At 40.6% G+C, this 14,931-nt stretch overlaps 2 protein-coding genes across 2 annotated transcripts in view; both read right to left on the bottom strand.

Annotated features, from left to right (window-relative positions):
- cep192 (centrosomal protein 192) overlaps positions 1-1,265 on the bottom strand; it is a 38,791-nt gene extending 37,526 nt beyond the window's left edge. The window contains exons 1-2 of the mRNA XM_086113534.1: positions 1,101-1,265; positions 124-329 (exon numbers count right to left, since the gene is read on the bottom strand). Coding sequence (XP_085969660.1) covers positions 124-296 — 173 coding nt within the window. The 5' untranslated portion in view covers positions 297-329; positions 1,101-1,265. The remainder of the gene's footprint in view (positions 1-123; positions 330-1,100) is intronic.
- Positions 1,266-4,892: 3,627 nt separating this feature from the next.
- seh1l (SEH1-like (S. cerevisiae)) lies at positions 4,893-14,673 on the bottom strand. Its single transcript, XM_086114188.1, has 9 exons — positions 14,274-14,673; positions 13,670-13,720; positions 13,351-13,497; positions 11,829-12,040; positions 10,653-10,751; positions 10,405-10,545; positions 9,253-9,407; positions 7,284-7,437; positions 4,893-5,201 (listed from the first exon to the last, which is right to left on the bottom strand). The coding sequence occupies exons 1-9, from the start codon at positions 14,382-14,384 to the stop codon at positions 5,024-5,026; spliced, it is 1,248 nt and encodes a 415-aa protein (XP_085970314.1). The 5' UTR covers positions 14,385-14,673; the 3' UTR covers positions 4,893-5,023.
- Positions 14,674-14,931: the final 258 nt, after the last annotated feature.

Below are 14,931 nucleotides of genomic sequence, written 5' to 3'. Positions count from 1 at the left end.
AAGGTTCACTGAATGTGCCAATGAACTGGTTGGGTTCGGTACCTCTAACAAGGTTAAGAACCACTGATCTAGATGATGCATAGTTACAGGTCACATCTATCCCAAGAAGAGGTATTCTCCCACCTGTTCTCAGACTGAGGTCTAATTTTAGCCACTGTCGAAGCAGCCACAGGCAGTCCAGGGCCTGAGCCCAGTGTTAAATTTCCCAGAGTAGCACGGCCAATGGTGCTGTCCAGAGATTTGCCGAGGAAACTGGGGAAGGCTTCATCTTCTAACTTGTAAAAACTCTCTGCCATTTATTGAACTCAAATCCAGACCATCTGGAAAACCTAAAAAACATTAGGGATGTGAGGTTAATATTTAATAGGGAACAACCATCAATTAACTGTGCAAAGTAGCGCGAGGAAGTAATTATGGTAAACGCGTATAATAAGCAATGCCCTGACTTGACATAACCTTAAAAGACCATTAATTGTTTGACATAACCTTACAAGATTAATTGCTATAAATTATGAGCCAATTATGTATAGTTCACGATGTGCAATGTCCCCAAACTTGGCAATCAACTAGCAACTTTGATTCTCTCCTCTTTCATCTATAACTGCTTCAAAACAAAGTGTATGCAGAAACGTGGTTAAGATTGCATGACTGTCTGTGTCTTATGTGTTGTCTTGTTTTATTTGTCATTTAATGTTAACAGTTCTGTTTTGTTGGCGGCGCGAGTATCCGCAGCGGCTCTTCTCTCTCATGTGGTTGAGAGGAAAGAAATTTCATCTGTGTTGTAGGTTGCACGTCGATCACATTTGACAACAAAAGTTGACTTGACTTGAACTTCGGCAAGGAGCTAACTTGTAACGCTAGCTCGTGGCTAACAACAAATGGGTTTGTTAAGCTCACGAACCATTTCTCACACCAGGCTAAGTGCCATTGATTTACACAGAACATGACCTAGGTACTACTTCCAATAAGAATGTTAAACTGAGCGGTTACTTTGAATCCCCCTCAAGATGAAATCATAACGTTACAGTGATAATCATTGAAAATCGAGTCTCACGTAACTCAGTCGCATTCAAATGCGTCTGAAAAGAGCGCCCTCTGACCTGAATTTCCTGTTTGGATACTCGAGCAGGGACGGCGTGAACAACGAACTTCAATACACTTTCGCAAACACTTGACGGTTTCCTCAATTCCAAACGTCGCGGTTCGACGAAATAAACAAGTTGGAGGGCAGACCGTAAGACTGAACTCTACAGGAAGCCCGCCATAACGTCATTCCTTGAGGGTGGGACTTAAGTTATTTCATCATTTGATTGGATAATCAACCGAAACGTCCGTATTCACAATTGGAGGAAAAAGATGCCATTTCCAGGAGACAGGACTTGTCTTGTGCCACTGATACAAATCATTCAACAATCATCTATCAGCTGCTAGATATTATCCTTGCTGATATACAGTACATGACATACAGTAACTAGGATTATATCGTTATGTTCAGCAAATCTTTGTACCACGCATTATTCTGTGAAGCAGAAGGGTTTTTTTTGTTTTTTTTAAACATCATTTGTTCTCCCAAACAGCTGGCAAGGAAGACTCGTCGAGACAGGTGCTTGCAACACACTTTTTGTGCGTGCCATCTGTGTTGCCTGGCTGGAATGAAATGAAGAGTTTCCTTTTTGGTAGATATTACTTTTCAAACTAAATGATCTGCACCATGCTTCTGTCTGTTGTCGTCCGAGGGGTTAGTCGTAAACAACAGGATTGCTGAATGATGTTGAATGCTACCCTTTCCACTTGTCCATTTCAATACTTCAATGTCAAGTACACAAACTGTACAATTTATGTCGAAAGCAGCTTTACACAAACACAATCAAATGTAAGAATAATTACATATCTACTTGGTTACTTGCTTTCCTTAGGAATTTTTTAGATTACCAACTACTGTATGAATTGCATTGTTCATTACTTATGGTTGGATACTGAGAAATTTTGTTGCTAAGCAACAATGCCATTTAAGACAGCATGATGTATATAAAATACCTACATCACAACAAGTAAAATGCATAGGAGATGACATCATAGGAAACTTGAATGGATAATATTGAGCGCTGTCATCTAACAAGAAATAATTGACATCACTGCAGCATCATTGCCTCTGGAGATTACTAAAGGCCTGGATCAGTGTTTTAACTATTATAATAATAAAACAACACAATTCTTTTTATTTTTTTCTTCAAATGTATCCTCAAGTCTTGTCTTTTGTGTTCCACTTATTGAAATATTGCACCTTAAAGATGCACCTTGCACCTGAACTTTAATGGATAACGGATGGATAGATGGATGGGTAGTGATGGTGCAAACAAATGATGAACATAATGAAATTAAGGATTATTATATTACTTAGTAGGGCAGCACAGTGGGTTCTGGGTCCAACTAACACAGATCAGGTGCTGCAAGAGTTTGTTTTGAAAGAATTATTTTAAATAAATAATAATTTAATGGATTTATGTTACTGTTATTTTGGTCTTCCTTTGTGTTTCATAAACAAGTATGTTTGGATACAAAAAACGAGAATACATGCAGTTTGAATCACATCCAGGAAATATGATCAATTATTAAAGTGTTCGCAAAGAGGAACTGATTCACGTGAAACCGACTGGCACATTATGATCCAGACAAAGACGTTTGAGCGTCCCCAATTTGGATGTCCTGTTCTGTATGAAGCCTTGAGGTTTTGCATTTCACTAGGACTGTCGTTCGATGGTCATGAGAGGAACAGCTGTGGATGAGTATGTGGGAGATGTTAAGGTCTAATGAAACCAAGGTTGAATTTTCAGACCACAATTCTAAAAAGCAGTTGCTTGCAAAAATAATATTGTGCATCACAAGAACATGACACCTGCCGCAAAGCATGGCGGTGACTAACTCACGTTTTGAGCTAAGATTGTACACAGGAGGGAAAATTGGAATGTCTTGACCTCAATCACAGTGAACACTTGTGGCTCAGCTTGGGTGCGCTGTTCATGCCCGAGTGACAGACACAACCACAATGGCTGACTTGTGACAATTGTTGGTTGACAATTGAGATGCCATTCTACAACACTGTGCGCACAGCATGTGGAGGAAGTGCCAGGCTGACTCTGTCTGGGTCGTTGACACTCTACCTAGGCCCCATACTGTTAAACGAATAAATCTGGGGTCACCAACGTTTTTGAAGCTGAGAGCTACAATGCTTCTTGGGTAGCCTACTGATGAATGCGAAGGTCTACCAACTTGATAAACACTTCTGAAATAGAATTGGTCAAAAGCTATTTTTAACCAGAGATGGTTTGATATGTGTGTGTGTGTGTATGTATATGTATATAGATATAGATATATAGATATAGATATATATACAGTAATCCCTCGTTTATCGCGGTTGCTGCTCAACCCGTATTGTGTTTTATTGTTTTTGTTATTGTAAAGTGTCCTTGGGTTTCTTGAAAGGCGCTTATAAATAAAATGCATTATTATTATATTATTATTAATGGGGACCGAAATCACCCACGATAAACAAAAATCCGCGAAGTAGCGACCCCTGTCCCCTCCATATAGGTACATGTACATAATATTTATAAGGCAAATTTAATGGTATACATGCATGTAGAAGTAAATTTTGAAGTAATTAACTTTTTTTTGGTTTGTTTATTGAACATAAAAAAATACAGTAATAATTTGACAGAAAATAAGGCAAATAAAATAGTAAAAAAAGAAGAAATCAGTCTTCATTCAACACAGTTATTATGTTCAAGGGAGTAGGAAGAAGTAAAAATCTTATCTAGTCTTACCCCGTTATGTGTTTATATTTAATAAATCATTTTTATATCAATCAGAAAAGAAAGAATGACTTAATGCTGTATACTAATAGATTTAATTAATTTCCATCCATCCATTTTCCGAACCGCTTGATCCTTACTAGGGCCGCGGGGGGTGCTGGAGCCTATCCCAGCCGTCTTCGGGCAGTAGGCGGGGACACCCTGAATCAGTTGCCAGCCAATCGCAGGGCACACAGAGACGAACAACCATGCGCGTTCACACTCACACCTAGGGACAATTTGGAGTGTTCAAAGGGGCTGCCATGCATGTTTTTGGAATGTGGGAGGAAACCGGAGCACCCAGAGAAAACCCACGCAGGCCCGGGGAGAACATGCAAACTCCACACAGGGAGGCCGGAGCTGGAATTGAACCCGGTACCTCTGCACTGTGAAGCCGACGTGCTAACCACTGGACTACCGGGGTTAGCCCCTTAGGTTAATTTATGAATAATAAAATACAGTAAACATATACATGTAGTACTGTATATGTTGCTCTGCGGGACTTGCTGTTGTTTTGCTGACTTTCGCTGCTTCTCGGGGGCCTTTTGTGGATTAAATAAATAAATAAATTCAAGAAATTATGAATATGCTTGAAAAAAATCCGCGATGCACTGAAGCCGCGATAAACAAACCGCGAAATAGCAAGGGATCACTGTATGTATATATATATATATATATACACACACACACACGCACAGGCCATATAAACATACAGGTATACTTCTGAATGATTTATATCTAACTGAAAATATGCTAGCTGAAGTGTGTTGTGTACAAAAGATGCCTACTGCAATTCATATTGGTCCCTTTTACGTCATAAAAATAGCATCAATAATTCCTTAAAATTACATTACAATGAGCAGCAAGTTCCGTAAAAAAATTCATAAATCAGAGTTGTCAAAAAAAAAAATCCATACCTGTAACTGAATTGTATGCAGTTAGTTTACCTTTGAAACAGTTGACAGAGAAAAGGTATGGATGCAGCATTGTTGGTAGCAATAGTAAGGCAATTTGACACCTGGGTTGGACTTTATTTTCATGTATATATATATAGAAGAAAAAAAGGTATAGGACAAAAATACAAATCTCAGTTTGAAGGATATGTGCGACCCATCTCGCCTCCTACATCGTTCCTTATTTGTGGCCTACGTATATGCAATCGATATGCAACGTTACTGCCCGTCAGACTCTGATAAGGACACCAATGATCTTGAGGAAAGTCTGCATGATACGGACTGCTGCTGAGGCTGATTGTGCTCAACATCACAGTGCTCTATGAGTGAGGGGGGAGGCAGCAGGTGACCATGCCCGGTTGCAGCTCTGGGGGGATCCAGAGGCGGAAAGAAATACCTGAAGTCACAACAAATGACGAGACAAAAACAAGAATGGAAAATGGACAAACAGAAGTAAGTAGAAAATGGCATTCAAAGAAAATGAAGTCACATACTGCATAAGAATTACTAAAGTTCTGGTATTGAACAGTGGTTCTTAAACTAGGTTCAACCGAACCCTAGAGGTTCGGTGAATCCGGTCTCAGGAGTTTGACGGAGCCTCTGCCAACCCGACTGAACATGTCAATTAGTTATGACACGCCCACTTGGCCATCACTGAATGGTTCATTTTGTGCTCAATTTAAAAACATATACTTATGTCTTGAAATTGTATTCTGTTTTTATTCAGTTTTTAATAAATGCATTTTTTTAATGTCTTGAATTTGTTCCCCCCAAAAAATCATATTTTTATTTTTCACTCATGAAGGGTTCGGTGAATGTGCATATGAAGTGGTTAGGTTCGGTACCTCGAGCACGGTTAAGTACCACTGGTATAGGGATATACACTGCAGTATTTGTCATGTCCTTTGAGACACAATAAGTACATAATTAGACACCCAGACACAAAACATTCATGCAGGATGCGTAATGACACAAATAATATCACGGAAGAGAGGTTAGTAATATGTAAGATGCTGCAGCTCTTAGAAGGAAAGGCCTCTTTTCAATCTGCCATACAACACACAGTATAATCTATACTCAGCAGTTAGAAAACGAGCTGAAAATATGTTCATATTTTAAAAATGCTTGCAAACTTAAGCACGTCTGTTAGAATTTATATCTTTAAAGAACATTTAATGAAAATACACACATACGAGATAAGGACAAAGGCACCGGTTATTGATGCGCCAGGTTTGCGAGAGTGAACTTTAGATACATTGAAATATGTTGCGTGTGATCCAAAGACCATATCATGAGATGATACATCTAATCTGGACATTCATGACATTATCTATATTTTAAAACAAAGTAACAACAAGAGTTTGTTTTCATATGAAATTCATTGACACAAATGTATTTTCTGCTGCGAGTGCAGAAGGTGGTGGTAAGGCATGTGGTCAAGATGTCAGCAGTTACAATTCAAATGTTGAGCTATATCAAGGACAAACGTATTTTAGCATTACAGTGCAACCTAGAAAAACAAAATTTCTTCTTGTGAAGTGTTTGAAGTCTGATTTGCTGTCTCCGAAACACTTTTTCATAGGAAATCATGTACCTATGAAAGAGGGCTCCAAATACGGCAAATTCGTATTTATGTAAAAACATGTACACCCTGTATTTATACCAAAAATATATATACAGTCAAATTTTTTGACTTAGCCATACGATACTGGTGAGCAAGATCTGTAACACGCACACCATTTTCATACTTAGCAATTAAACCTTCCTCAAACCCACTGTGTTTTGCACCACTTTCCTTTTTTCTTTGCTGCTGTCCTGCCTTCGGCCCATGGCTAAGAAAATTGTACAGGAAAAATTTTAAAAACATTATCTTTAGAACCATTCGCAAATGTTCGGGTGTTCGAGCTCCGAGAATTTGGTCGAACTTGGAGGCATTTTTTAATTCTCGATTTTTCTGTTCAAGTCAGATTTGTCGGAGTCGCGAGTCAATCAAATTCCGAGGTTGCACTGTACAAATTTTGAAAGGTTGGGACAATGGCTAATCAAATATATTAATCATCGAATCAATGTTGGATGTTCGCCTATGACACACTACTTCATATACATTTTTTTTTGTATTTGAAATAAGAGGCACAACTTATATGAACAGGTTTATTCAGTTGACATTGCATGGTGGTTAGCCCCGGTACACTGCAAAATCGAAGCATGGGATTATTAACAAGCATCAGTACAAAACAAAAAACACTTATGTCAAAACACAAACAAAAAGATGTAACGCCTGTTTGCACAGGTTGAATGGCAACAACCTGTATGCTGGAAAGCCGCAAAAGCCAAGCTCTTTGCATGAGTGCAGTTTGGCTCCAGGAGTTTGGTCAGTGGGAGGTCAGAGTCCCAGACAGTGTGAGGCATATCGAGTTGTCAGTTGGGACTGGCTCAGGTTGGGATGGGTGAGTGGTGTCAGGCAAGCCACACCACCTACCTTCCTGCGGAAATTCCATTTAGTGCATTCTGGGAGGCCTGAGCAGAGGAGCCCACCACAGTTCTCATGACTGTGGGCTGACCAGATGAACCAGTTAGCGGGCTGCCGTCTCCCTTCAGGATGCCTGTGCACTTCCAGTTGTCCATGTAGTTGGCTGTGGAAGAATATGAACAGTGGTAAGGCAGTGTCCAGTAATCACCTTTCTCAAAGCTAAAGCAAGGTTCAGTCTAGCCTTCTAGCACCTCTTACTGGCTCCGTATTCCAAACATTCACTAACAATGGACACAATCTGCCAGCAGCCTATAACACTGTCAAAAATCTCCATGCAAAACTGTCCCACCGTGTCAGCAATAAGCGCTACATTCTCAAATGATTGAAAGTTGTCAACACGGGGACATCTGTTGCATGTTGCGCATGTATGGATCCAATATACAAATTGCCCAGTGAAATATTGTAGCTCTGGTAGAGATGTAAAACCATGCCGCGTTGCAAAGATCTATCACAGCACCGCAGGTGCAGTAAGGAAACTCATCCTCTGCATAGGCCATGATGCAGAGTAACCAGGGTTCGAAGTGCCTCATTTGCAAGAGACAGGCCCACACGCTCATGACACGCCACTTTCCAAAATAAGTGCAATGTGTGGTAAAATACTGGATCAATGGGTTATTTTTTACAAAAGGATGTCACCGACATCATGCTCAAACAAAGGTTGAAACAGTATATCGATAAACTGTGATAAAATTATCAGTGTCAAATCTTAATTGGAATCATTACAGAAAGAGCACTCTGGCTGCATTCACACTGCAGGCCATGATGTGACTAATAATGTGACCAGAAGTCCATCTGGTGACATGCATGCACACAAAACATGAGGTTGAGTGACAATGCATGCGGATAAAACAATTTCACATGGCGCTGAGTAAATATGGCCCTGCATGTCGGTCTCAGTCACATTTGTGGCAATTCCAAGGAGTTTGTGCTTGAGCTCAGCGATTCTCCAATATATTTATCAGTGTAAGGCATTTTTTTGCTGCTGACATTTTGCTGCTCATTGCTTTCCACACCATAGGGCCTGTCAAACAATTGTGACATTTGTCGCCTTTTCATGACGTGTGGGTCAGTTGAGCATGACCCGAGCTTCCAAACTGTTGTCACATTGTGTGCGTGTAGAGAGAGAGAGAGAGAAGTATATACACAGAACATTATTCAGCTTCAAGACAGAGCAAGTTTGAGATTACCAAATTATGACTATTTTGTTTCCCGGCGTGTGTTAAATAAACACACAATAGATCAGATAACGATTCATTTTCCTTTTTTCAATTTCCAAGTTTTAAATGGAAAAAGAAGAGATGGCTCATTTGCGTTCAACAGACACAGTTTGTTTGAAATTTTGAGTGTTTATATTTACCATTTCTAATTCCCAAAATTATGTAAGGTTGCTGTTTATATATCTATAGATATATATTTTTTAATTAATACGGATGCTCATGATCATTTTCGCCATGTAAATTGTGATCTCATGTGATCACACTAATTCAATCTGTGATTAAAAAAACAAAACTTTAACACTATGCTCCCCAAACAAGGAAACCATGTGAACTCAAATACCAGTCAAAACATAACACAGGGATTAAAGACTACTACAATATACGCTGCTTTGTATGAAGGTGCAACTAAAAGAGGCAGTGGCTCTCACTGCATGCATGTGCAGTTCGGCAGTCCAATTGGCACAAACCTGGCTAAAAGCAGTTTTGCAAATCAATATCAACAGTTTCAATGAGTGACCATCCATTTCACCAAAAATGCAGCCAAACTAGTTGCAGATGGTCGTCAATTCAAGGAAACTAATTGCGGAACGCTACGCATTGCGACTGGATCGTTCGGTGGCATGGCGTCGCTTGGTGCGCGGCTGGCTTTAAGTGTAGCCGGCACTGAAAAGACAGGAGGGCAATGCTCAACAGGTGCTAACCTTTCCATAGACGCACGCAGCCATCATCCCCAGAAGAGGCCAGCAAGGTGCTGGTGATGTTCCAGCTCACACGCCACACTTGGGAGTTGTGGTTATCAAACTGGGCGACAATCTGCACCTCAAACTTGGTTGGTCCTGTCGAGGTGCTCTCCTTCCTAAATGAAGATGCACAACAATTAAGTGCCCAGTGCAATGTATATCTGTGACTCACACATGAACACGTCAACTTTAAAAGACAAACAAAAACACAGAATAAGTCACAGAAGTCAAGATGGCGCCCGAGTAGGCAGCCGTCGGCAAGTGCTCTCATGAGCCTTGCTTTTTTTGTTGTTTTTGTGTTTGTTTTGTCACTTTGTGTTTGTTGTTACGCCGTGTGGACCTGATGTGGACTTTTTTCAGCATTTTTTGGCCACGACATTCATCAAGGAGGAGACTCTGTGCTTGGTGGTTGCGCCTTCTCGGCAGCATGGGTATACCAGCACTGTTTTTGACTGGGAGGAATGTCGGCGCCTGTAATGGGCAGCATTTTTCACAGCCCCGCTTTGTTCGGCAGAGAGATCGGTGCTGTTGAACGGTCTGCGGCTGGATGGATTTAAGGCTTGAGGAGCCGACGACGAGAAGAAAGGAGCGTTAGCGCGGAGCGCCGATGCGGATTTGGAACTGGGAGTCGCGGCTTGGAGTTTGAAGCGGATTACGTGGGACAGGAGAAGTGAACTAATCTCTTTTCGTCAATGGACGCAACAGCTTCGTGTTTGCTTTCAAAACTTAGCTTGTAGCAGACGTGTGCACATTTTCAGCATGACGTCTCTGATCCACTGGTGAAAGGACACTTTGATCCTCTCCTCTTTCATCTATAACTGCTTCAGACAATAAAGTGTATGCAGAATAAGAAAACCTTTATTAGTCTCGCAATGGAGAAATTCCCAATTCACAGCAATAGTGGTGAAGATTGCACGACTGTCTGTGTCCTATGTGTTGTGTTGTGTTATTTTTGTTATTTTGACTTCAAAATGGCGCCGCGAGAGTGGCTGCCTTTCCAGCGGCTCCTATATTTTGTTGTTCTACTTCTTCCTTTCATAACTTTGCTGCTGTGAATTAGGAATTTCTCCATTGCGAGACTAATAAATGTTTTCTTATCTTATCTTATCTTACCTTAAAGGGACAAGCTTAAAGATTCGGACATCTTTTGTTGCAATGGCAAGGACATGGAAGGATCGTCCCAGGTTTGGAGCAAATGCAATGTCATGAACTGCATCTGTGATGGTCGCCAGAGTCTCAGCTTTGGCATATTTTCTTTTCCACATTGGAAAGAACAAAATGTTACATTAGTTAAGTTAGGAGTTCATCAATTGATCATGCTGTAAACTGTGACAAATATCAGAGAAAGAGAGAAACCTTACCTTGTGTTTTCATTGTACTCATAGATCTGGACTTTGCCACCATACGTCACGTTGCTGTCGTCACTCCCCACTGCAAACATTGGTGGGTGGGTGCGGGAGCTGGTTGGGAGTGAAGATATACACAATTTAACTTGATGTATTAGAACAGAGCCACAATTAAAAAGGTCCAAAGTCAGTTCAATTTTGTCTTAACAGATGCAGTCATGTTTGACATTGCTTTATTGGTCTCACAGAAGTAGAATAACACTGGGGACAGTTGTCCTGTGTGTAACCCAAATAAAAAGACGCATCATGTTGCGTATGTAGACCATCCATACTTGACAAAATTTGCTTGACGACATTGCTCAAAGATGCACTTGCATGAACTACTAGAACAGGCTGACCCCTGTACATTTTTCTGCTCTGGCTTTCGGGGAAGATGGACGCTTTTTGCTTTGGAAATTGATTGACTGATTGACCAACTTTTCGGCAGATTGACGCCATGGAGAGTCACGCACTAAAAGACATTTAAGGCTGTCTGAAATTGTAGACGGCCTGTTGTTATCTGGACTTTCCCCTGGATCGGAAAATCACACGGATGTGAGTATTCCCATCGCCTTTTCCCTACACTACTCCCCCGATAAGGTCTTAGCCTTGCAGCTGCAGGCGCAATGTCAATGTCTTTGCTGGATTCCTATTCACGCAACCCCCTCCCCCGTGGCACAGCTGGAGAGACTTGAGCGCACCTGTTGTGCGCAGCCCGATTCACAGATTGTGACGAGGAGGGCAGAGTCTTCCTTATTGGTCAATGCCGACGAACGGATCGAAGGACGACGTAGGACATGTCACGCTATGCGGCAAGAAGAATTTTGCGTGCCAGACCTTAGTCATCATGGTCATGACCAATCTTTGAGTAGGTCACACCACACGGGGTATATGACACGTCAAGACAACTCAAGATCGGCTACGAGACACTACGTTTGTCTGCAACACGTCTGTCAGCTCAAAATCGGGCGACATTCGTGTAGTCAGACGTCGGCATTACACTGAGTCGCATTCCCAAATTACCTGACTCCCACTCAGATTGGGATCAGAGACAGACAACCCTGAAAAGGCATCAACAATAAAGATACAAAACCTTTCCAGCCAATTACCGACACACAATACCTTTAGGTTTCAACAATACATTGCTCTGACCTGGATGGATTCCAAGAAATGCAACTGCAGCTGAGTTTGCAAGAGATTTCATGCTGCAGGGACCACTGACTCAGGTTCATGACGTCTGGAGCCTCATAGATCCTCACAACTCCGTCCGCTGAACACGTGGTCAGCATTAAGCCCATGTGTTTAGGAGCAAATTTCACATCGGTCACTGATGTTCTACTGTCCACAAGTGTGGTTCTTTTTATCTAGGAGAAATGAATGGGAGAAAATTTAGTCTTGCAACATACAGATTATATCAGAAAACTGTCAAACTAAAACAATTGTTGAAATTATTACTTGCATATCAATAAATGTTGCCACTTTGCTTTCTATTTTTTTTCAGTCATTCAAAATGATTGTCCAGTAAATAGAGGCATAGAGATATTTATCATTTAATGCTCGGGACATTTTTTCATGTTTTTTAAAGTATCCAGGCATTTCATCCCAGGTACGTCTATGTATTTTTACAAATTTTATCACGTGGTAGGGTAAGACGGGTCTGAAAATGGCTGGCACTGAATGAGTTTTAAATAAAAGTACAGAAGGTGTACTGTACTTAATGCTCCTGCGTATGTATACAGAGCTATGTACTAATATCTGTATATAAATCTATATATAGGCGGCACAGTGATCGCCTGGTTATCACGCCCGCCTCACAGTGCAGAGTTCGATGGATGGATGGATGGATGGATAGAGTGTGTGTGTGTTAAAATGTTGTTTGCTTGAAATTTATGTCCCAACTGCCAATGTGCGACACCTGGCGCCAAAATTTTATGATGTATTCATGGTTGGTAAACCATGAATCCAAGAACAAAGCTTTCTGAACAAAACAATTTAATGCTACATGATGAACTATGTTAAAAACAACCAATTCTTCCGCCCACTGATAACACCTTATGATTGTGGATAGCGGGGGTGTCAAACTCATTTTTGTCGCGGGCCACATCGAAGTTACCATTTTCCTTGGGGGGCCGTTCTGACTGTGAAAGCATTTACAGAAGTCAAGAATAATGGTTGATTCAACGATTGTTTAAGTTACTGTAATGAACACAGAACCAGATGGCATTTTTGGTTTTCTAGAGGCGGATAATCTTAGTTTAGCTTTAATTTCAGGAATTTGAGGATGAATCAAATTAACAGTGATTATTATATTTAAATGGAAGCTTCAACCAAGCCTAATTTTCCCAGAGTTGTTTTTTTCTTTTCAATAAATAATAAAATACTGTTTTCTCCGTAACACTTCATTCATTTCATAAGTGCAACACACCATAGCTTTTTATACACACATAAATAAAACTACATATGCCATGTTGTCATCATTTTCGATGTCAAAAGGTTTTTGTAACATGACTTGCTTGTTTGACAAGAAACTCTATGACAGATGGACAACTGTTAATCCAAGCCCATATGGAATTATTTGCAACTGTGGATTTCTCAAGTAAATGTTATGTTTCCCTTCAGGGATGTCATTTGTAACTCATGCAAGAGTCAAACAATATTCTGGTGTGGCACTGACCCAATGGCTCTGTCCTCTCTGTTTGTCATTTGACTCTCCTACTATCTCCTCCCAGACAGCCGCTGTCCTGTCAAAGGAACATGAAGCAAGAACTTGTCCGAATTCTGGATGAGCCCAGGTCACTCTCCACACGGATCCACTATGCGTCTGTGAGCACGGAGAAGAACTTGTCAAGTGCATCCCCAATTGAAATACATTGATCCATAAAAAAGAGAGTGCAGAAAATAAGAAGTGCTTCGGTGTGCACATTTCATGTGACTTTCTGTAGAAATACAAATTTTCTATTTTGGAATACGAACAACACACAGCCGGTTCATACCTTCCAGCTGGCAGTACAGTGCCAATCTCCGTTCTCACTCTTGTCCCACACCTGGGAAAAAAAGATTGTCACCGAGTTAAGACAATCAATGCCTCTTTTCCCAGCACTGTAATATCTAACACGTCTATATGGTGGGGTTATATTGAAGTGTTTACAATTGATCATAGATTCGTCAATTACTACCGGTCATATTACTCGGTCATATGGTGTCTTGTACCTATTACCTATGTGCTAGTTTTGTAGATGTTGTATTATTGTTATTTTAAATGCAATGTTCTCAAAAGCGATTTGGTACATCTGCAGCCGTTGTGACAGCGCTATATAAATAAAATTGCATTGGATTGTGTGTCGAAGTTACTTGAGGTCAGACTACTGTTCCGTTACAACGTGTGCAGCATAACCTAGCATGTATGCTATTTTGGCCAAACTATTTCCGATGAAGCCACATTATTCGAAAACGCCACAACTCGCAGACAATAAATGCCTTGCCCACGTCTGTCGACAAATTAGCAAATGCAACTAAGTAAACTCAACAGTACGCGCAACGTGTTGGAAAAGTGGCTACAGTCAAGTAGGCTACTGAGGCTAACTCGAGTTAACTTACTTTGACACTTTGGTCACTGGAACAAGTCGCCATTCTCCTGCCATGAAAATCATACGACACATCATGAATGAGATCTTTATGATCTGCTGCAATGCTGCGTGCAACAAACATGTTTGCAAATGCAGCTACACGAAACTCACAACACACTCCTCAAGCTAACAGACTATCATGACGTGATGTAGGGTATTTGTTGGCGGGCCGTTGCCGCCAATGACTTCACCACATGTGATTACTACATGTGACCACAGTGGGGCGCATTAAGAAAATTAGACAAAATGCTACCCCTGTGCTACCGTGGTTGCATGACACCACTTTTATGTCGCTTTATAATGTTTGACTTGGCCATAAAGTCAAGGTAGGAAGATAGGAAAAGTGACGTAAATTTGCCGATTCTATTCTTTTTCTTCTTCTTTGTCTTCTTCTTCTTCTTCTTTGTCTTCTTCTTCTTCTTCTTCTTCTTTGTCTTCTTCTTCAAGGGCGGTTTGCAAACCGGAATATTGCATTACCGCCCCCATTGAGCTGCAACGAATCCTGTTTTGACCTGAACCATTACTTTTTAAATCTTTTATCAAATTTTCTTGTCCTAAAAAAATAAATAGAAATTAAAATAAATATCTCTAATGCATTTTATCTTTGTTGGTACTGTGAAATTATTGTT

This window comes from Hippocampus guttulatus, chromosome 6 (assembly GCF_054856545.1).
Source record: "Hippocampus guttulatus isolate MCC_2025c chromosome 6, RoL_Hgut_1.0, whole genome shotgun sequence".
NCBI classification, from domain to species: domain Eukaryota; kingdom Metazoa; phylum Chordata; class Actinopteri; order Syngnathiformes; family Syngnathidae; genus Hippocampus; species Hippocampus guttulatus.
This window is presented reverse-complemented; position numbering and strand designations above follow the sequence as displayed.